The sequence below is a fragment of the Typopeltis vanoorti genome, chromosome 20 (assembly GCF_054136105.1).
Source record: "Typopeltis vanoorti isolate ZY-2024b chromosome 20, IOZ_Tvanoo_1.0, whole genome shotgun sequence".
In the NCBI taxonomy this organism is placed as follows: domain Eukaryota; kingdom Metazoa; phylum Arthropoda; class Arachnida; order Uropygi; family Thelyphonidae; genus Typopeltis; species Typopeltis vanoorti.
Window position 1 is genome coordinate 101,956,098 of NC_143568.1, and position 25,321 is coordinate 101,981,418.

General features: G+C 36.3%; 1 protein-coding gene across 1 annotated transcript in view; it reads left to right on the forward strand.

The window, feature by feature from the left end:
* Window positions 1-25,321, forward strand: part of LOC150095726 (Na(+)/citrate cotransporter-like) — an 84,297-nt gene that overhangs the window by 42,969 nt on the left and 16,007 nt on the right. Inside the window, exons 10-11 of the mRNA XM_090410092.1 lie at window positions 5,949-6,129; window positions 23,019-23,180. Coding sequence (XP_090266218.1) covers window positions 5,949-6,129; window positions 23,019-23,180 — 343 coding nt within the window. The remainder of the gene's footprint in view (window positions 1-5,948; window positions 6,130-23,018; window positions 23,181-25,321) is intronic.

The following is a 25,321-nucleotide window of genomic DNA, read 5'->3' on the forward strand; positions in this document are numbered from 1 at the left end:
AGGAAGTGACTGAAGCAGATGAACTAGTTGATGATATCACAGTAATAAGTAAAACAGGGATTAATGTGGAAGTAAGGATAGAGGAAGTCGTGGTACATAGGACGTTGAAAGTTTTTCTCACTTCTTTATACTATAAATTAACGATGCCAAGAAATTATATTCTTGGTTTCATCCTTTATCTAAGTGTAAGCAAAACAAAGTTTGTACGTGAAGTAACTTCACCACTGAACTACTTGTATATAGAGGCTGATGAGTTGACATCAATTGCCTTGGTATCTCATAATGTAATGCAATGCAATGCAATTATCCTTAGGAACAAATATAATGCTATGCATTATGGAAAAGACCACCACCCAGACCATTTTCAACCTTTATTGAGGTCTCATCAGTGGGAGCCACACCCATAAGTGATACCAAAGTTGAAGAGGTGCAGAAGTCATATACTTGTCCGTAAGGATATGTGTTTTGCATTATGGGAATAATTGATTACTGAGGCAACTGATGCGAAGTCATTAGCCTCTATATATAAGTGGTCCATTCATGAAGTTACTTCACGCACAACCTTTGTACTGCTAACACTTGGATAATTGTACTGTAGATGCCAAGAAATTGTACTGCTTACAATTTCTTGGCATCTTTAATTTAGGTACATAGGATCTTACAGAATTTGAATATCAATACAGCTATGGAATTAGATGGGATATCAGCTCATGTATTATGAGAATGTGCTAGGGAATTCCCTATGACCAGATTGATTAGTACGAGCCGCAGCTTGTGTAGTCCCAAGGGATTGGAAGGAGGTAGAAACTGTTACATTGCATAAAGGTGGTTCCAAGACCAATTAGCATTTCAAGAGTAATGGTCAAAGTATTGGAGAAGTTAAAGACAAATTAGGAATGGGATATTGTGGGGGGGGGGGGGGCAGCATGGTTTTATGAAGGGTAGGTCACACTTCAGTAACTTACTTTCTATAATAGAGTGACAGTTGAGTATCATAGAGGTAATGGCTACACGGTCATACTTTTGGACTTCACAAAAGCATTTGATAGGATAATCCATGGAATCCTGTAACATAAATTATGAGTATATGAAATGAGTATAGACATGAAGTGATGTGGATAAGAAATTGACTGATGGAGAGAGAGACTAGATAGCAGTCTATGCAGGTGCAGTTCTGTAGGTCTGTGACTAGTGGTGTGCCACTGGACTCTGTTCTTGAACCACTACTATTTAATTTGTACCTTAATGAATATAGGAAAGATGAGGGGAAATATACAGTTTTTGCAGATGATGCACAATTAGGTAAAGCAATAGTCAGTAAACATGATGATGATGATGATTTAAATAGACTGGAAGTATGAGCAAAGGAGAATGGATGTCAGTTTTGACCAAGTGGTTAGCGTATCTGCTCTCCAGCCAAAAGGTTGCAAGTTTGAATTCTGCCGTGGGCTTGGATGTTTGTGATTGTCTGTGGAAATAATAGAGGTGGTGGTGGCTGATAGATGGCATTTGTATAGTTGTGGTTAGTTGTAGTTGGTGGAGACAGAGAGCTGTAGAGCAGGTGTCCTCCCTCGATCAGTCTTTTGACTCCCTGGAGGTGTCACGTAATAATAATAGTAATAATAATAAAAGTGTAAGGTTAAGCATTTTGGAGTGAAAAGGTTACCAGCTATGTAGCATACTGATGGGACTGCATTACAGGAACTTGAAGTCAGGGATTTGGGGATATTGATGGAGGGAGTTGAAATTCAGAGGACATGTTGCAAAAGCGGCTAAAACAGCTCATAGAATTACCTGGTTATTGAAGAATCACCTTGACATGAAGAGTTGGTTATTATTATTCCACTTTATAAGGCACTGATAAGGCCTCATCTGGATTACTTTGCACAGATTTGGTTGCCTGAGCTCCTTGGAGATGTGGAGCGGATTTAGAGGAGAGTAACTAAGATGGACTGTGTGATGCTCCATATGAGGAGAGATTGAAGATTTGTGAGTTACAGAAACTGGTTGATCAGAAGATACAGGGGGATATTCAGTACATGAATAATGTGAAGAAAACTAGAGGTCATCCATGGAAGTGTGGTTAGTAAGGATATGAGGACTGTGTTTTGCTTGGAAAGTGGTGAATGATTTCCAGGCAAAATACAACAGCATTGTACGGTTGCTGATAATTGTTGATTAATGTTTTTAAAATGGACCTGCCACGATGAGTCTATAGACTTCATGGAGATGGCTATATAATAATAAGTTTTTCTCATTCATAATAAATTAATGGTTCTGTGTAGCAAAATCAGAATTTTGCTAACACAGAACCAAGAATATTGGTCTTACTGAAACACAACAGTTGCTGATAATTGTTGATTAATGTTTTTAAAATGGACCTGCCGCGATGAGTCTATAGACTTCAAGGAGATGGCTATATAATAATAAGTTTTTCTCATTCATAATAAATTAATGGTTCTGTGTAGCAAAATCAGAATTTTGCTAACACAGAACCAAGAATATTGGTCTTACTGAAACACAACAGTAGCTGTCAATAATAAACCATGCATTTATAATGAGCATTGGTGATATGTACGATCTCTGAAGTATACTTAAACTCTTTAGTGTATTCTTTGTGTATCATCAAACTATTTCACATGTATTATGGGAGCCTTAGAAAAGAGAGCCAAAAGACTAGCATTTTACCATTTTTAAATCAATTCCAAAAATGGCATCTTCTTGCATTCTCCAAATGATTGGAAGCTAAGTTTGTTGTCATATATATATATATATATATATATATATATATATATATATATATATATATATATATATATATATATATATAATATATATATATATATATATATATATATATATATATATATATATATATATAAAAGGTTTAATGACTATTACCGAGAGAAAAGATGACAAGATATATTTAAAAAGATACTACTAGTTTACTAGTTTCGTTACATGAACATCCTCAGGTATCACAATCAAAGAAGTATATAAAAAATTACAGAGACTTAAAATTGTACTAACAGAACAAGTATAAAAAACAGTAGCGTGTTTGAAAAAAATGCAAGTATGAGTTCCAAACAAACGAATACTATGCGCTGTCGCGAGTGCGCCAGTACTGAACAGAAGCAACGTGTGCGTCAGAGAGATTGTAACTCAGGCTGTTGTTGATATGAGAGGAATCTAGAGAAATTTCCCTAGATTCAACAATCTTTCTTTCGAGTTCATCGTAGCACACATGGATGTTAGCAGTTTGAGTCCAGTTTACAATGTGCTGGCGGCCTTCGTCTGAGTTAGCTGAAAAGAGAACGTGGCTAGAGAGAGCGCTAGCTCTAGTCCTGTTATAGGAGATATCTCTACGGTGTTCATCCAAACGTAGAAGGATGGATTTAGCAGTCTGTCCATAGTATGGCTTTCTGCAATCACACAAAATCTTGTATACTCCTGGAAACAGAGTAGGAAGATGTTTCTGTTTATGTTTGCTAAGTAATGAACGAAGTTTTGGAAGCGTAGTGAAGCACGTTTTGAAGTTAAATTTCTTGAGAATCTTTGCCAGTTTTGGTGAAAGAGAACTGATGTAAGGCAAGGAGATGAAGGCTCTTGGGGAAGAGCCTGCTTCTCACTCCCCTACTCACACCCTCTTCATACAGTTTCCAGGGATGACCTCTGGTTCTCCCGTGATCTCCCACTATTCTCTGCAGAACTTCTCCACCATTGATCTTATAACAACCCCTTACCAACTTGTAGGTCTCTATCATATCTCCCCTCTTCCTTCTCTCCACTAGACTCTGCAAATTACATCTTTTCAATCTTTCCTCATACTCGACATTCCAGAGGTCAGAAACTACCTTAGTCAGTCGCCTTTGGACCCTTTCCAACATCTCTTCATCCTTCTGAAAACCAGGTAACCAAATCTGGGCACAATAGTCCATGTGTGGCCTAATCAAAGCCTTATACAATGGAACAAGAATCTCCCTACTTCTACAAGTCAGTGTCCTCTGCATCATTCCCAGAAGCCTTTGTGTTGTCTTCACAATTTTGACTATGTGTCCCCTAAATTTCAGATCTTTATCCACTATCACCCCCAGATCTCTTATTTCCTCCACCTCCAACAATATATCCTCACCAAGCATAAATTCTACATCCAATCTTTGTTTTCCAAATTTTAAAACCTTACATTTTGCAACATTGAACTTACATCCCTATTTCTGTGCCCAATCACTCAATTTATTCAAGTCTTCTTGTAAGGCTACAACATCTTCTCTACTCTTCATGGTTCATCCCAACTTTGCATCATCTGCAAACAACTGAATATCTCCATCCAAATCTTCACCAATATCATTAATATAGAAGTTAAACAGTAATGGCCCTAAAACAGACCCCTGAGGCACTCCACTAGTGACTTTCCTTTTCCTGGATATTGCACCCCCATACACAACTTGTTGATACCTATCAGATAGCCAGTCTCCAATCCAATGCACTAATCTAATATCCAACCCCATCTGCTCTAGTTTGACTGTCAACTTATAATGAGTAATCTATCAAACGTGTTTGCGAAATCCAAGTATATTACTGTGTATCCTTCTCCTCTGTCCAAGGAAGCAGTCACTTTATTGTAATAAGTAAGTAGATTACTAAAACATGACCTGCCTTTAGCAAATCCATGCTGTCCATCAAAGATAATACCATTGTTGTCAACAATATTTTCTAATGCGGTCAATATTTTCTGATGCGGTCAATTTGGAAATTAAATCAGTGAAGGTTAATCATCCGATAGATGATTAAATGCTATCCGACTCCTGTGGTATATCTTCTGTTTTGATCCTAGTTTTGTGTATCTATTATGCTTAATAATCGTGTTCCTGATTACTAAGCATAAAAACTATACCTCTAAACTTATTATTATTATTTTTTTTTTTTTGCTTTCACACAATTTGTGGTATATTGTTCAACCCTCTTTAGTCTTCATAGGAAGAATGTCTTCTTTTCTATTATGACTACTTAACCACTTTGCACACACTTCACAAGTGTATTAAATATTGTCTTATTCAAGACCATCCTCACCCATTTAACAATCCAGTCTCCTACTCTGTAAGTTTTGTGTTCTTCACCCAAAAATTAGTTATTCTTCTGGAGAAAGTGACATGCACTTCTGACTTATCTCTGGATCTTTATTAGTAATACTGATGATACATAGTGTAAATTAGAATACTGGAAGCAAACGAATCAAGGAACAACAAAGATATAACAGTAACTAATTTCACACACTAAAAGTATACTTGTCTTAATGTCATATCATGCCATTTACTGCTAAATTCTTATTGACCTAACATATTACTGTAACAGACTGAAATGGAAGGACTTTAATTCCCCACCATAAATGTATTTAAACTCATGTACTATAGTGTAAATAAGTAAGTAAAATAAGCAAAAATAAAAATTAAAAAAAAAAAGCAAAAGAAGAACAACAGAAGACACAGCTATTTTCTTTATTTTTTCAATGAGTGAATCGAATTCATTTATAGCGAGTACAGTCTGACTACTGAGCTTTATTTTCAAAAGGAAACTCATCTATGATATTCCAAATGCATGTCTCAGTGAGTGAAAATTTTCTGTGTCAACTAATCTAGGAAAGATATTTGAAGTTTTCTAATCCTCTCCAGAAAGAATTTCGCTGCATTTTTTGAGAAACATCTGGTACTCAGGTTTAAATTGTGATGTTAGGGTTTATTTTCCCCACAGGTCTAGTTTTTCTCCCATGAGAGAAAAACCCAATTATGGAAACATACACACATACTGTTGATAGATATCAACTAATGTTTATTGGTCTTGATGCTTGGCTTTTCTGACTGTATAATTTTTGTAAATTAAAAAGTTAAATTAGTTTAAAATCAAGATTGCAATGTCCTTTATTTTAAATTCGAACTTTTGTTTTCTTGCAGTGCAATCAAGGATGCTACACCATCTATAGGAATTTGTTTATTCCTCTTTCTAGTGCCAGCAAAACCAACTCTCTCAGGACAAAGTCCACCACTACTGGACTGGAAAACAGCTCAAAGAAAGATTCAATGGGGAGTCTTGATTTTGCTGGGAAGTGGATTTTCAGTGGCCGAGGCATCTAAAGTATGTGCATTGAAAATTGCATTCGATTTTTAGTATTTAAAAAAATTTTTTTTTTTATTAAATAGAAATGCACAGTAAGTAATTTCATATAGAGCTGGGGGGGTTTATTTACACTTCACTAAAATCATATATTAATATTTACAGTGCTGCAATAAAGACTGAAATTAATATGAATAATTTTGTAACCTAACATAAACAAGCAATGGTGTACCTCCACTCTTCCCCTTCCAAGAAAAACACATCACATAAGAAAAACTTTGGAAGCATCTGTTGATGCTTGAGCGATGAATTCACATTAATTGTGATTTTAATTTAGCTTTTTTACAGATTTTTGGGAGCAGTTTTTTAAGTCATGCTGCATTTCTCTAATGATCAAGACAATTTATGATGGAGTAGTCAGTTGACAGCAATCCAATATAGTAATAGTAACAGTATAGTAATAATATTTTTATTATTACTATACTCAGTAGTGTAACCTCAAACTATAAGTACTTGATTCACCCTTCCTCCCCTCATAACAAGCTTTCCAAAGACCTCTTAACAATTTATATCGACCTTCTTGAGGGCAGGCATCAACTGGTATCTTAAATGCTTTCAATGGACCCACTAATTTAGAAAAGTTTTATTTAAAAAGGAAGTAGACAATTATTCTTTGGTTGAGACACCTTTAAGCGTAGTACCCATCGTTACACACTAATACCTACCAAAAGCCATATAACATTACCATTATGACTGCAGGAAAATGCAAATTATTATTATTACGGGCAACTCCAAGGAGTCCTTAGACTCATCAAGGGAGGCACTAAACATCATGTCAAGAACAACTATTCAGCATTCGCACAGTATCTATCATTATTATTATTATTATTATTAAACAAGACCTCATGGAGTCAAAGACTCATCTAGGAGGTCCTTTTATCTCACACACATCTCATCATACCGGGTCTTAAACACATTTAAACTCCTTGCAGACACCACACTCTCAGGCAAGGCATTCCAATCATTCACAACTCTGCACGAAAAAAACCTGCCTCTCACTCCCCTACTCACACCCTCTTTATACAGTTTCCAGGGATGACCTCTGGTTCTCCCCTGATCTCCCACTATTCTCTGTAGAACTTCTCCACCATTGATCCTATAACAACCCCTTACCAACTTGTAGGTCTCTATCATATCTCCCCTCTTCCTTCTCTCCACTAGACTCTGCAAATTACATCTTTTCAATCTTTCCTCATACTCAACATCCTAGAGGTCAGAAACTACCTTAGTCCGTCGCCTTTGGACCCTTTCCAACATATCTTCATCCTTCTGAAAACCAGGTGACCAAATCTGGGCACAACAGTCCATGTGTGGCCTAATCAAAGACTTATACAATGGAACAAGAATCTCCCTACTTCTACACGTCAGTGTCCTCCTCATCATTCCCAGAAGTCTTTGTGTTGTCTTCACAATTTTGGTGATGTGTCCCCTAAATTTTAGATCATTATCCACTATCACTCCCAGATCTCTTATTTCCTCTACTTCCAACAATATATTCTCACCAAGCATAAATTCTGCATCCCATCTTTGTTTTCCAAATTTTAAAACCTTACATTTTGAAACATTGAACTCACATCCGCATTTGCTTGCCCAATCACTCAATTTATTCAAGTCTTCTTGCAAGGCCACAACATCTTCACTACTCTTTATGGTTCGTCCCAACTTTGCATCATCTGCAAACAACTGAATATCTCCATCCAAATCTTTGCCAATATCATTAATATACAAGTTAAATAGTAATGGCCCTAAAACAGATCCCTGAGGCATTCCACTAGTGCCTTTCCTTTTCCTGGATATTGCACCCCCATACACAACTTGTTGATACCTATCAGATAGCCAGTCTCCAATCCAATGCACTAATCCAATATCCAACCCCATCTGCTCTAGTTTGACTGTCAACTTATCATGAGGTACTCTATCAAAAGCCTTTGCGAAATCTAAGTATATTACTGTGTATCCTTCTCCTCTGTCCAAGGAAGCAGTCACTTTATTGTAATAAGTAAGTAGATTACTAAAACACGACCTCCCTTTAACAAATCCATGCTGTCCATCAAAAATTATACCATTGTTGTCAACCCAACTCTGGATCCTAGTTCTCACAAGCTTCTCCAACAACTTAACCACAACACCTGACACACAGATAAGCCTATAGTTTGATGCTTGAGTTCGATCACCTCCTTTATGAAGTGGCACAATCTTGCCCTCCTTCCACTCTTTAGGGACTTGACCAAGTGCAAGACTCGTATTAAAAAAATATGTCAAGGCAGGTGTCAACTCTCTGGCTCATTCCTTCAGAATACGCGGTGATATATTATCAAGTCCCACAGCCTTATTTACATCTAGTTTACTCAACTCCCCAAACACCTCTTGCTCACTTACAGTCAGTCTCTCCTCCCCATCATCAACTGCTCTTAATTTCTCCATGAAGTCACATTCACAAGATTGAAAGATCTTTATGAACTGCTCATTAAGTATCTCCACCACACATTCTGCAACAACTGTCTTTATACCATTTCCGCCAATCAATGTCATCCTTCCATAATCATTCTTTCTTTTGCTGGCTACATATCGAAAGAACTCCCTAGGATTCTTTTTGGCTTCATTAGCTAACTGCTGTTCGACCTCTCTTTAGCTACTCTCACCAACCAAGTCACCCTCCTTGCCTGGTCTTTGTAGACCACATGAAATTGGTTACTTCCACTTCTCTTATGCTGCCTCCACAATGCCCTTTTTCTCTGTATTGCATGCTTAATCTCTTTATTCATCCATCTCACACCTACCTTATTTAACTTTCTCACTCATGGTATACATTTAGACATTGCATCCACTAAATATTTTTTGAAAATCCCCCAAGCTGCATTGATCTCTTTTCCAGCTAACTCCTCATTCCATGCTACACCTGCAAGCTGTCTCCTGAGCTCTTCATAATCACCCCCCCTTGTAGTTCCACATATACCCTTTTTTCACAGGGGTTTGCCTCCACAATGCCCTTTTTCTCTGTATTGCATGCTTAATCTCTTTATTCATCCATCTCACACCTACCTTATTTAACTTTCTCACTCGTGGTATACATTTAGACATTGCATCCACTAAATATTTTTTGAAAATCCCCCAAGCTGCATTGATCTCTTTTCCAGCTAACTCCTCATTCCATGCTACACCTGCAAGCTGTCTCCTGAGCTCTTCATAATCACCCCCCCCCTTGTAGTTCCACATATACCCTTTTTTCACAGGGGTCCTTGCACTGCTGGCAACCACCCAAGTAATCACCTCATGGTCACTTTCACCAATTGGTGGATGATTTGATACCTCATTGATAATTACATCCTCCGATGAGATGACCAAATCCAAGACCCTTAATCCTCTTGTGCCCTCTGTTACATACTGTCTGAGGTAGTTATCCCTCAAAAACTCAAGAAACTCATTTTCTTTACTTCCAGTTGCTATCTTTCATTCCAGTCTATATTGCCATAATTAAAATCACCCATAATGATCACCCTTTTCTTATTTGCTTGGCTTATTTGACTATACATTTGACTATTCCTCTTGCATCTCTACCTTGTATGGACATAACTCTTTCTCTATCATCAATAGCACTCCCCCTCCCTTTTTACCCCTTCTATCCTCACGAAACACATCATACCTTTCCATCTCTATTCCTGTCAGGATGTCATCCTCATCTAACCATGTCTCACTTATTCCGACAATCTCTGGCTGCACAGACTCAATTAGTGCAACCATTTCATCCGCCTTGTTTCTTATACTTCTAGCATTGGTATACAAACACAACAACTCATTTCTGGATCTACAGCTAGTTCCACTGATACCACTCACTCGATGTGATCTCTCCATGCTGGACTGGGGCCATTTCCCTTTCTGCTTCTTCATTTTAGAACCCTTTGCAATTCCATCTGTTTCCTTTTGATCCCTGATCATCCCATTACTTTCCTGCCTACACATGCTCTCATCTCCTCTTGGAGCATCCACCTTTCTCATGCTGTGTATCCCTGTCCACCCTGAGCCTCCCCATTTCCCTGCTCCTCTTGCACACCCATTCTCTCATTTTCTATACTCATACCACTCACTTCCCCATTCATTTCCACTCCTTCAATCTCTCCTTTCTTACTCTCCTGCTCTTCCACATCACTCCCCTCTTGATCTGATTCATTCTCTCTATTCACTTCTCCACTTTCCAGCAGCAGTCTCTCCAAGCGACTCACACCATAACCACTCAAATGCAGTCCATCGCTCCCATACAGCTCACTTCGTCCCTCAAACTCATTCCGCACATTAACAAACTGTACTCCCATCTCCTCACACATTTCAGCCAGAATATCATTCATAATCCTTGCTCTCCGCCTCATTTCACCACAATCATACCTAGGCAACACACTGACCACCCTTCCTGTCACACTATTCTCCTTTATCTTTCCAAGCAGTCTCCTGACATTCATTTTGACATGCTCTTTGTTCTCTCTCAAATCATTTGTACCAATTAATACAATTAACTCTTTTGCTCGTTCCCGCCTCATATTCAATGCCTCAATCACTCTACTCATTTTACCGCCTGGAAAACATACCTTGTGCATTTTATCCTCTAGCACACCTTTAATAATGGAGTCGCCATACAACGCCATTCACTCATCTTTTGTTAACTCTTTCATGCCATCATGATTTATTTTAATAGTTTTGACCTGAATTCTCTTAATTTCATTCCGCATCCATTTCATTTCTTGCTTCATCCAATCCAAGATCTTTATGAACTGCTTATTAAGTATCTCCACCACACATTCTGCAACAGCTGTCTTTATACCATTTCCTCCAATCAATGTCATCCTTCCATAATCATTCTTTCTTTTGCTGGCTACATATCGAAAGAACTCCCTAGGATTCTTTTTAGCTTCATTAGGTAACTGCTGTTCATACCTCTCTTTAGCTACTCTCACCAACCAAGTCACCCTCCTTGCCTGGTCTTTGTAGACCTCATGAAATTGGTTACTTCCACTTCTCTTATGCTGCCTCCACAATGCCCCTTTTCTCTGTATTGCATACTTTGCTTTGAACTCATTTACAGTCATGGCACCCACAACAAACTCTGGCAGCTTATTTCTTCACTCATTCACCACTCTCCAAGTAAAAAACCTAGTTCTAACACCCTTGCTATACTCTTGCTCAGTTTCCATGGATGGCCCCTAGTTCTCCCACGACCAGACCTGTTCTGAAAAATTTCCTCTGAATTATTCTTGTAAAAACTCTTCAGTAATTTGAATGTCTCAATCACATCAACCAATTTCTGTAACCCACAGATCTTCAACCTGTTCTCGTAGATTCATTCCATAGACCAGCTTTCCTCTTGGTCACTCGCCTCTGAATAATCTCTACCTCCTCCCCATCAAGAAGACACCCTGGCACTCAGATCTGGGCACAGTAGTCAAGATGGGGGTCTTACCAAAGCTTGATAAAGAGGAACAATAACTTGCTTTTCTCTGCTCATCAAAGTATTCTTCAGTAACCAAGTGATCTAATGAGCTGATTTAGCCACTTTTGCTATGTGCCTGCTAAACTTCAACTCCCTATCCACCAACACGCCCAAATCTCTGGCTTTGTCAATCTCCTGGAGTACAGTTCCACCAATGTGGTATACTGCTGCTAATCTTTTCACTCCAAAATGTATAACCTTCCACTTTGCTACATTAAATACCATTCTTCTTAGCCCAGTCTTCCAATCTATCCAAATCATCCTGCAAAATTTTGACATCGTCTGCATTCACTATTGCTCTACCCAACTTTGCATCATCAGCAAATAAAAATGACCAGTTCCTCTCAGATCCTTTCTTATATTGTTAATGAACAAATTAAATAGCAGCGGTCCAAGAACAGAACTCTGCGGCACACCACTAGTCACAGGCCTTTTTTTGGACTCTACTCCTGAATAAACTACTTTCTGATATCCCTCCATCAACCACTGTCCTATCCATCTCACCAACCCTATATCTACTCATGTGCTGCAGTTTACTGATTAGAATTCCATGTGGTATCCTGTCAAAGGCCTTAGCATAGTCCAGCAGTATCACTCACTGTATTATAAAATATGAGCAAATTACTGAGGCATGACCTACCCTTCACAAAACCATGCTGCCCCCATACAGTATCCCATTTTCATCTATCCACTCCTTTATGCAATGGAACTATTTTCCCCTCTTTCAACCCCCTCGGGACTAACCCAGAGCTGAGTTAGTTCCGCACTTCACGTAAGAGTCGAGCTGGTATACCATCCAATCCCACAGATGTATTCACATTAAGGTTCTGTAATATACTATTCGCCTCGATTTCATTCACCTCAATTCCTGCATAAGCATTAGTTCCCTCATTCCTGCAAAATCACCACCTGGATAATATACTCTTGCAAAGTGTTCGCTTAGTAATTCTACTATTTCAACTGATTCAGTTATCTCTCTACCATCGGCATTTCCATAAAATCTTTCTGCTGCATACATTTTTTCATTTACTTGCAGCATATTGAAAGAATTGTTTGCGATTCTCTTTAGCTTGCATTGCTAATTTCGTTTTATAATCTGCTTTTGCTTTTCTTATCACACTAGTTACCCTTCTGGCCTGTGCTTTGTACTGTTCGTGTGCCTGCTAGTCACCTTTCTTCAAAAATTCCCTCCACAATTGTTTCTTTTTTTGCAGCTCAAGCTTAATAGATGAATAACTCCCACTTAATTTACTCTTCAGACTCTAGGTATGCAGTCAGCCATTACCTCCTTCAAATGCTCCTTTACTACTTCCCATGCACTATCAACATCCAGCCCTTGCAGTTTTACATGCCATGGCACTGATCCAAGCAATTTCCTAAGCTTGTCATAGGAAACAAAAACACCTACTTATCAGCCTGGTAAGTAGGTGTTTTTGGCCGTTGGGCTGAAGGTCTGCTGATGTAAGGCTCCTAAATTTGGGGCAGTCGCATACAATCAAAGTTGTTGAGGTTTGGAGAGTTTCTTAGGGCTGAGGCGGATTCCATAAATAGTCTTTCGAATTTGTATTTGCTATGGTGTATTACTGTAGCTTTCTTCCACCTTATTCTGTGGCGTATATCCAGAGCATGGTCTGCAAGACCAGAATGGCTGTACTTGTGAAAACGGATATAGTCCTTGTGTTCAGAAATTCTGATATTCGCTGTCCTGCCTGTTTGGCCAAAGTAAGACAGTTTACAACTGCAAGGGACCTGGTATACACCAGGTAGGTCTAGGGGAAGTGGTTGGTCTTTAGTGGAGCGGATAAGGGATGCCAATTTTCTGTAAGGCCTGTAACAGGAGGTCAGGTCATGTTTATTTAAGATTTTGGTAATTTTTCTGAGGTGCCTTGGATGTAGGGAATGGTGATGGATTTAGAGTAATCCTTGTTGTGGAGGGGGGGCTGTGGTATGTAGGTTTTAATATTTTTTGGATTTATTTGGGGGGGGTAGCCATTGGCTGAGAAAGTGTTGAGAATGTGATTTAGTTCAGTGTTTAGGGCCATGTCGTTAGAACAGATTAGTTTAGCCCTGTTGTATAATGTTTTCACCACTCCATATTGTTGTGAGGAGGGGGGGGATTGTTGGTGAATGTATCTGCCTGTATGGGTGGGTTTTCTATAAACTGAGAAAACCAAGGTTCCATTAGGTTGGTGGGTGACTAGTGTGTGTCTAGGAAAGGGAGGCTGTTGTTTTCCTCTTTTTCCAGGGTGAACTTGATTCTGTGGTGTTGGTTGTTTAGTGTTTCAGAGCCATCTGGCCAAATAGCGAACACATCGTCAACGTAGCGAAGCCATATGGTTGGTTTTTGTGGGGCAGAGGCTAAGGCTTTTTCTTAGATTCCAAGTCTCACATTCATAAATTGATGTTAGAAAAACAGCTGCATCTAGAATCCTCAACTCTGTTTGTGTGAATATAGATCTATCTTTTCAGATTTTCTCTAAGGAGCTAAAATTTACTTGCACTAAAAGCTGACTAATTGTGACCATCTGAAACAAATGCCTGGAAAAGTCTTTCTAGGTGACAAAGGGAACTTTTTTTAACAAGTTAGAATTAATACATTAATTAATTAATTAATTGAAAACCTGTAGTCTTCCTTCTGCTAATCTTGCATCAGAATTTATGAGAAGCCTACATATGCATTCCAACAGTGCTGTAACGAGGGCGTGGCGAAAGAGGCACCTGCCATGGGCGCAACTAGGTTTGGGGGTGCAAAACGTTAAAAATAAATAAATAGATATAAAAGTACGCTATTTTATATTGTATTTTTAAATTTTGGCAATACGCCGCTTTAGACATACAAATTCTGCAACACACAAAATTCCGCTACATTTGATAACACCGGTGAGTTCCAATTCGTCTCAAGTTAGATGGCAATGACAGCGCCTAATATCATGACTTGAACCACTTGAACATAACATTTATTTGCAGTTGTTCTCGTTTTTGTCTCAAGTAAATTATTCTGTCGCACCATTAACTATTAATGAATGTATTTTTGCATTTTATGATTTTGTAGAATTTTGTATCTCCAAATTTCTGTCTAATCCTAAATATTTGCATAGATAATCTAATACATTCTTCCGTTATCCTCCTAATGTGTCTATCTGATATTATAATTTTAATCCCTTTATGACCTCCTTCAATATCATTCCATCTACCAGAATCCCTTGTTTCATGATCCACCCACAAAAATTATTCGCCAGCCTTTATTTACACCCATCAAACCAGGATCCAATGAAAATCACAATCTTCCCACCCTCAATATTTCTATTCGCTCTACTTTTTGTAGATTAGAGAATTTCCAAAATCATGTAATTATTATTAGTCTTGTTGTCATTCATAAGATCAGTTGTGTTGTTGCTATGTCATAATCAGTACCGTCGACAGGTTATAGCATAGGGCGAGCCTGCCTCACGGTGCTGCTTAATAAGGGGCTCGTTCAGCAGTATTATGGCAACAAGAATATTTTACAAAAATACAGCGTTTATTTTACCAAATAAAAAAAGTACCATTTCCCATTGACAGTTAAATATGTGCTTATTATATTTTATTAATAAATAAATTATAGTCATACATACTAAAACTAAACATTTTAGAATCCACTTATTAGATACTTAAGGAAACAACCCATAAAGTATCATACGATGTGAATTTCATAAACTTTTATAGTCTATATATATTAAATTATATTATGCATGAATTCTCTTACTGAAATTGCGAGTCAAGTCACTATCGCCCCGACTTTTCACGTTGGAGCGATAACTCCCTCCCTGCAGTAAACAACAGCAACTATACTGCAGAAACACGGGTTCACAGACATTTGCAGACTAATATATTTCTCAACAAATAGTGCAATTACAGACAACTGGGAATATAAACACTAACTAATGAATCACATCTCCCCTCCAACAGAAACTTCTATATACACTCAAGCAAACCACATTTTGCAGGTGCAACATATGGTTTTGCTTGACACTACCCCATCATGAACATGTTAAAACTAAGAAATATATAGTGAATGCATTTCAAATATTATGGAAATCGGTTTAAAAGAATTAGCATTTCAATTCAATTGTCAGCTTGTTTTGGTCGTGCAATCTTTTGTTAATACCGCACCAATCATATGCACTTTTTTAATAATTGCTCTTTCTCTACTGGCCTACAATCGCACACATCTTTCACTTCTAATTAGTAATTTGTCAAGGATTGTTCATTACGTATCTCAAGTCTTAAATTACTGGTAAGTTTTGCTTGATATAATGGGAAAGAAGATGACTCTATTTGGGTAGATAACTATGATAGCCTACAAGGAAACCACTCTCAAGGACAGAAGTGATGGAGAAGAGAAGCTTCTTGGTAAGTCATACCCATCTTCAGTTTTTTTTTTTTTCCTGAAAACTTTATAGTTTCCGAAAATCCCTGGATATATCTCGCACCACAATTTTTTAGCTTTAATTTTGGGAAAAAAGTGCGAGTTATATTCGAGTAAATACGGTAATTTTTTTAGTTTTCAAATTCTTAAGTATAGATCATTGGTTAAAGACTGGATTTATAAATGCACAAAAGAGAGCAATATAGCAGATATAGAAATAAGCAATTTCACTCCTCTCATTGATGATAAATTATTTATATTAAGTAAAAATGTATAGTATCTTTATAAATTTTGTTCTATTAAAAATAAATCATATTTTTTTTGTTTAAATGTACATCTAAATTCAAATAAAACACACATTTACAATGAAATATATTTTTATTTATTTATTATTATTATTATTTTGATAAGGTACCTGGTAATAATGAAAATTAAAGAGGTACACAGATATCTGAAGTTTCAGAAACACTGTCCAAATATTTAATCTGAAACATAGGTGTAAATTACGTCTGTTCGTTTTCTTAAATTCCGCATTGAATTTGGATAGATGAAACGTGATATGCACTTCTTACAATTTTTTCAGCATCATTTCAATTTTGAATGTGAAACATATTGAGTGTATTGTGTATTCTGTGTTTAAGTGACTTTGGACAATTTTTGACTTTGATTTTAATTGTGTACTTATTTTTGGATTTTTGATAGACAAATAAAAATTTAAAGGTTAGTAGTTTATAAATAATAAACATATTAATCAGAGGCGCATTTTGCTAAAATGCCAAAATCGTTCATTGGGCAGCATACTTTATGTCTTACATTGCCCTCAATAATTATAGTTTACCTTTAATTATCAAATTTTCAAATTATTGTATAAATTATTTATAGTAAAAATCCATAGAAGGCAACTGTTTAAAATCGTTTTTTAAATAAGATTTTATTGTTTTAAAACTCTTAAAAATAATAAATAAATTAACTCAAAAGTAATAATTAATAGAAAATGAATAATTTATCAATACAAAATTTATTGTCATTTAGATCAGTAATTTGAAAGAGAAAAAGTTATCGGGAGCTGCTTTTCTCAAAAGGAAAAAAGAAAAGGAAGAGCAAGTAAAGAAAGCAACAAGCGATATAAGGAGATTTGGAATTTTAATGAAAGACACCAAAGAGAACGAGTTTTCAACAGAACCAAGTTCTAAAAATTTCAGCACCAGCCATTGGAGCAGCTTCTACATCCTCGTCCACCAATACCAACGATTCCTCTCTCATCAGCCACTGATACTGACATAACAGCCATTTGTGGTGATTCCAAAAATGATGATAACAACAAATAGGAATTACAAACAGATGATCATAATTCATCGTATAACTACTTCTAGTTATGCTTCATGTGAAATTATTATTATTATTATTATTCAGGCCTCCGTGGAGTCAAAAGACTTATCGTGGGAGGTCCTTTCTAAGAAACACAAAGTCTAGCAAGACTCATCAAGGGGTGTCCCTCCCTATGAAACACAAAGTCTATTATACCACTCCTTGAACTCATTGACCATTCTCGCTCTCACCACTCCATCAGGCAATGCATTCCATGGTTCAACCACCCTCCATGCAAAGAAACCACTCCTCATCCTCTTGCTCACAGTTTCCAATCAATTGAAACAGAAGAGAAAAGTACAACTGAACATAAAACCAGGAAATCGAGAAGCAATGTAATAATGATAATTATATAGTGGATGTTAAATTAGAAAATATTAATAATGCAAAAATAATAATTTTAATGATCCCACAACATGGGCACATAACCAACAGTAACATACAAATATTTGTTCAACATGGACCTGAGTTATGCGATAATATAAGTGTTTATCCTGATACAGAAAATTGGCATTTTGATAAAAAATGGTTTTTAAAAACCATGTCAAATGGAGAAGAAGTACTTAGAAATTGGTTGATATATTGCAAGTGAAAAGATGCACTGTTCTGTTTTCCATATATTCTTTTTGGAAAAAATCAGAATGTATGGACCACTGCAGGGTTTCGAGACTGGCAGCATTTGAATCCTATGTTACCACGTCATGAAAATTCATTATATCATAAAAAAAATTACGTCGAATGGAAAACTTTCGAATCAAAAATGAAGAAAGGTGGTTTTATAGACGATCAATTACAAGAAGCAATTTTAAAAGAAAAAGAAAAGTGGAGGCATATTTTAAAAGTTATTTTGGATGCCATTCTGCACTGCATAAAAAATAATGACGCTTTGAAGAACTTCTGAAAAAATTGGTCATCCTGAATGTGGAAAATTTTTGAACATGATAGAATTAGAATGTATTTTAATGTAAATGTATTATACCTTGGGTATAATAAATGTTAAAAATACCAGGCAATTTTTAAACCTGATTTTACTCCATTTCCCAAGTAAGCAAACAGACTAACAAGTTAAGTTTGCGCCTGCAAGTGATGCAAGTCTAGCTGATCCTACACGTAGTGCAAGACTAAGGCAACTCGTGGTAATGGTGGCATAAGCTCTGATCACTAATCTTAATATTTACCCTTAATGCCAAGACACATCTCCAAGAAGGGGATGCATGATGTTTTGTATTAAAGGCAAGGGGCCACTACCCAGACCAGTTTCGACCTTTATTGAGGTCTCGTCAGTGGGAGCTAGGCTAGAAATATCAAGATTTAGTAATACAGAGCTTATAAGTATTTTACCAGAACAAGTTGCCATAAGGTGTTTTAACCTTATTAAATAAAAATCTCTGGAGGAGATATAAATGTAGAAGGTATTTTACCTTGGGTATAATAAATGTTAAAAATACCAGGCAATTTTTAAACCTTTACCTTTGTGCCACCTTTACCACGAGTTGCCTTGGTCTTGAACTACCTGTAGGATCAGCTAGACTTGCATCACTTGCAGGCGCAAACTTGACTTGTTTGTCTGTTTGCTTATACTTGGGAAATGGAGTAAAACCAGGTTTAAAAATTGCCTGGTATTTTTAACATTTATTATACCCAAGGTAAAATACCTTCTACATTTATATCTCCTCCAGAGATTTTTATTTAATAAGGTTAAAACACCTTATGGCAACTTGTTCTGGTAAAATACTTATAAGCTCTGTATTACTAAATCTTGATATTTATAGCCTAGCTCCCACTGATGAGACCTCAATAAAGGTCGAAACTGGTCTGGGTAGCGGCCCCTTGCCTTTAATACAAAACATCATGCATCCCCTTCTTGGAGATGTGTCTTGGCATTAAGGGTAAATATTAAGATTAGAGCTTATGCCACCTTTATCATGAGTTACCTTAGTCTTGCACTACCTGTAAGATCAGCTAGACTTGCATCACTTGCAGGCGCAAACTTGACTTGTTTGTCTGTTTGCTTACTTGGGAAATGGAGTAAAACCAGTTTTAAAAATTGCCTGGTATTTTTAACATGATAGAATTAGTCATTACGATCCTATTACTGCACAACATATTGAAAGTCATAAGAAAATCAAGTTAATATAATTAATATAGTTGCTTCTAAAATTAGACAGCATATTATTTCCGATATTCAAAAAGCAAAATATTTTTCTACTTTATTTGATAGCACACCTGACACTTCTCACCAGGAACAGATGACCCAAATTTTCTGCTGTGTTAACATTGATCCTAACACGAAGAAATGTAGCATTGTAGAAACCTTCATAGATTTTATTGTGACACATGCAAAAACTGGCGAAGCACTTGCGAATGACATTAAAAAAAGTTAATATCAAACGGATTAAATATTAGAAATATAAAAGGACAGTCATATGATAATGGAGCAAATATGGCAGATAAATAAAAGAGTGTACAAGCCAAGATATTACATTTAAACAATATGGCAAGATTTGTTCCATGCACTGCTCACAGCCTTAATTTAATAGGCGTTCATGCTGCACAAACATCTGTTCAAATGAAATCATGTTTTGGAACAATTCAACAATTGTTTAACTTTTTTTGTAAATTCTACTAGTAGATGGGATCTTTTAAAGGAAAAATTATCTGTTCGTCTTAAAGGTTTAAGTGACACAAGGTGGTCCGCGAAAGCTAACGCAGTAAAAGCCTTACGAAATCAAATGCCTTTAATAATACAACTTCTTAATGAAATGTGTGATGGACAAAGACAAGCTACAGTAGACTCTGTAACAAATGCTCGAATGTTGCTAAAATTATTAACAAAATTTAATTTTGTTGCACTATTAATATTTTGGGATACAATATTAGGAAAGATAAAGTAAATTTACTTTTACAAGGAAAAAAACCACAGTCGAAAATGCTGCGAAAATGATAAAAACTCTAAAAAATTAAATTAAACAGTACCGAAATGATTTTTTCAATTTGCAATTCGGCAAAAAGTTTAGATGAAACAATAAATATTGAAACGTGCATTCCAGAAAAGAGACTGTGCAAAATAAAAAATATGCCTGGTGAGAAAGCTACTGATGATTCGTTTGCCATGAATGAAACTGCATTACTAAAAAAAGAAATGTGTGAAGTTTTATATCTAATACTCATACAATTCAATGATAGATTTACTGCTTTACAAGAGGTTGCAAACGACTTCAGTTTTTTAAATGGACGCGCTTTAAAAATTATAAAACTAGATGATCTCAAATGATGCGCAGCTGACCTGGCATTGAAAAATAAAAAAGAACTTAGAAGCTCCAGAATTTGTATGTGAAATTGAGAGTTTCAAATATCAAGTCGTGGAAGTTTTTGAAAATTTAGGCGATATGGATGTTTTTCAAATCTTGCAAAAAAAATTACGAACTCTCATTACAAAACACGTATCCAAATCTAGACATAGCATTAAGGGCTTTTCATAACAATGCCTGTAACAACAGCTTCCTGCGAACGTTCCTTTAGCAAACTGAAAATTGTAAAATTGTACCTTCGTTCTTCTCTTGGACAAGACCGATTGACAAACATGTCTATAATATCAATTGAAAAAGATATTGCAAAAACATTAAATTATGACGATATAATAGATGTGTTTGTAAATGAAAAAGAAAAATTTCTTTATAAAATATGCTGAACTTATTTATGTTTTTATTATATTATTTTATATTATACCTATGTCATGTATTTCTTTAATTTATTTGTCACTGAATATGAATAAAAATTTGTTATTATTTAGTAGATTATTTATTTGTACAAATATATAATTGGATTTACAGGCAACTCATTTTGATGGGGTGAATAGCAAGTATTTAACATATTGCATTTAGTAAAATTTAACTTGTTACATTTAAATTTTTCAAAATTTTTGTCATTTTTGGGTTGGGGTGCAAGTTAGACACTTGCCACAAGTGCTTCATACCCTCATTACAGCACTGCATTCCAATAAAGTAGTCAAATCAATTAAAAATGAAGAAACTGCATTAATTATTGATATGTTAATATTTGAAATGATTCTTTAAAGTGTGCAAACCTTTCTGCATTATGCATTTACAGTATGTAAATTTATGCAAAAAATGGGTAATCATAAACCACTCTCAGATAAACAAGATTGCTGCCTTTACCAGGACCTCTTTCATTATGCCTCTCACATCCACAGCTAGACATAAAAAGCACAAAACAGCTCGTAGGTACATGTTTTCTATACTAACAAACACAGACATGAAAGACAATAAAAAAAAAAAAAAGCAGTAGAAGTTACAATTCAGTAACTGTAAGTTACAAGTCAGCAATTCAATTTACATAAAAATAATTGTCTATTCATTGCATCTTGGAACTGTTTCTTTAATTTGTATTAACAGTATTATTATTACATTAATTCTCCAGGCATGTTGGTCGATTGGTAGAGCCTCTGCTACTAATGGCTCAGTTAAGTAAGTCTGAGCGTGGTTAGTAGGTTGGAAGGTGGCCAATCGTTCGATGCTGTTAGCACAGTCTCCCTCGATGAGTCTTTGGACTCCCTGGAGGTGTCAAATAATAATAATAATAATCAAAGACTCAAGGGGGTGGGGAAGAGGTTCATACCATTAATATTATACAATGTACATTATATAAGAATTACACAAACATTACAGAAGTCCACAGACTTATCACAGAATATCTCTTCTGCTGCAACATATCCATCATACTGAACCTTAAACTTATTCAAATTCTTAGCATTTAAGAATATATACTGGCAATGCATTTCACTCACCCACCACTCTCTACTTAAAAATATATATATATTCCTCATTCATTACTTCCTTCTGCAGTTTCCAAGGATGAACACTTCCTTTTTGTTCCAGCATTGGAATAATTTCATGTCCATCTAACAAAGACCTCTTAACAGAGGTATTTGTTAGATGGACCACCATTTTTGGAACCACCTCTGCACTCTCTCTCTCTCTCTCTCTCTCCCATCAAAACTTTGGTGACTGATTTCAGCACAGTGCTGCTTCATTTTTTACCTTAGGGCTCTTTATACAATCGAATCACATTTTATCTCTGCTGATTAATGTTCTTCTTAACATTACAGCAATCTTATGAGTTGATTTTACATCCTATGCAACATGCCCCCCTACAATTTCAAATTTTGATTCACCTCAAGATCATGTTTTTCCTTCACTTCCTCCAGCTTCCATATATAAAGTATGCAGTGTTTCATCTACAGATCCTTACACTTAGACTTACACTTAGCAACATTAAACTGGTATTCCCATTCATCTAATTTCCAGCTTATTCAGATCCTCCTGAAGAGCCACCACAGCAGGCACTACACTTAATAGCCTTCCCCAACTTCAATACTATATGCATAATATGTTACTCTATGCAGTGTTGTAAATACTTTAAGATTTCAAAATTCAACATTATTACATACATGACATGAAGGAGTAGAAGAAAGAAAAATCTTGCTTTTAGTTTTAATAATGTTTAGAATCAATAAATTGAAATACTGGGATGTGACATTCATTTTTTTAAACAATATTTTTTCTTGTTATCCAGAAATCTGGGCTCTCTGAATGGCTAGGTGGTCAGCTTTCTCACCTAAATATGCTTTCCCCTGGTGTAATTGTCACAATTCTCTGCTTTACCTCTTCCATTATGACAGAAGTTGTAAGTAATATGTCAATGGCAACCATCATATTGCCAGTGGTAGCACAGATGGTAAGTATTATAGAAATTTTTATTTTACTTTTTGAAATTGAATATTATTTATGAGTAGATAATGATAATTTGTAGAAGGCGTGTATGTGTGTGTGTGTGTGTAAATATATATATATATATATAACTTAAAACTGTCAAAACACTTGAGATTTTTGATAAATTAGCAAATTTCACTGGGCTAGTTAAGCATTCTGATAAGAGGATTAAGCATATGAGTGAACTGGATAGCTAGTGAAATTATCAAAAATAAGTACTGAGAAAATGAACCAAGCACAAAGTGAAACTGATCTGGTTAGCCAAGTGGTTAGTATTGGCTCTCCAATAGGCAGTAGGTTTAAATCCTGCTGTGGACATGGATGTTTGTGATTGTCTTTAGGTGGGAGATGAATTTGTAAATTCCTTAAAATACTACTGTTTAGCATTTGGTAGAGCCTCTGCTACTAATGACTAACAAAACGTTAAGCAAGTTTGAGCGTGGTCAGTAGTTGGAAGGGGTCAATCATTCGATGCTGTTGGCACACTCTCCCTCGATGAGTCTTTGGACTCCCTGGAGATGTCACATAATAATAATAATAATAATTATTATTATCTGTATGTTAAGGATGGATGAACGAATCAATTAAAAATTTAGCATTCAGTTATCAGATAAAAAAATTAAAAGTTTCAAAGAATGGTGGTAGTATATTTTTCAGGGAAGTGAGTATATTAGCAATTGAACAGAAAAATCAGATAAAGTTGCTAAATGAGGTTTTTTTTTTTCTTCACATAACAAATGCCATGTAAAATGCTGGGAAGAACTGTTGATCAATGTAGCTCATCAGGGGTACACAGCGTGAGAAAGGTGGATGCTCCAAGAGGAGGTGAGAGCATGTGTAGGCAGGAAAGAAATGGGATGACCAGAGATCAAGAGGAAACAGATGAAATTGAAAAGGGTTCTAAAATGAAGAAGCAGAAAGAGAAATGGCCCCAGTCCAGCATGGGGAGATCACATCAAATGCGTGGTATCAGTGGAACTAGCTGTAGATCCAGAAATGAGCTGTCGTGTTTGTATATCAATGCTAGAAGTATAAGAAACAAGGTGGATGAAATAGTTGAACTAATTGCGTCTGTTCACTCAAAGAATGTCGGAATAAGTGAGACATGGTTAGATGAGGACGACATCCTGACAGGAATAGAGATGGAAGGGTATGATATGTTTCGTGAGGATAGAAGGGGTAAAAAGGGAGGGGGAGTGCTATTGATGATAGAGAAAGAGTTATGTCCATACAAGTTAGAGATGCAAGAGGGAAATAGGACCAGTGGTTTTGAGGCAGTATGGTGTGAGATAGAGGTGAATAGAATCAAATACTTGGTGAGATGTTGTTATAGACTTGGTAATGTGGATGGTGGTGATAGTGAAATGTATAGTCAAATAAGCCAAGCAAATAAGAAAAGGGTGATCATTATGGGTGATTTTAATTATGGCAATATAGACTGAAATGATGATATAGCAAATGGAAGTAAAGAAAATGAGTTTCTTGAGTTTTTGAGGGATAACTACCTCAGACAGAATGTAACAGATGGCACACGATGATTAAGGGTCTTGGATTTGGTTATCTCATCAGAGGATGTAATTATAAACGAGGTGTCAAATCTTCCACCAATTGGTGAAAGTGATCATGAGGTGATTACTTGGGTGGTTGCCAACAGTGCAAGGACCCCTGTGAAAAAAGGGTATATGTGGAACTACAAGGGGGGGGGGGTGATTATGAAGAGCTCAGGAGACAGCTTGCGGGTGTAGCATGGAATGAGGAGTTAGCTGGAAAAGAGATCAATGTAGCTTGGGAGATTTTCAAAAACTATTTAGTAGATGCAATGTCTAAATGTATTCCAAGGGTGAGAAGGTTAAATAAGGTAGGTGTGAGATGAATGAATAAAGAGATTAAGATACAGAGAAAAAGGGCATTGTGGAGGCAGCATAAGAGAAGTGGAAATAACCAATTTCATAAGGTCTACAAAGACCAGGCAAGGAGGGTGACTTGGTTGGTGAGAGTAGCTAAAGAGAGGTACAAACAGCAGTTAGCTAATGAAGCCAAAAAGAATCCTAGGGAGTTCTTTTGATATCTAGCCAGCAAAAGAAAAAATGATTATGGAAGGATGAT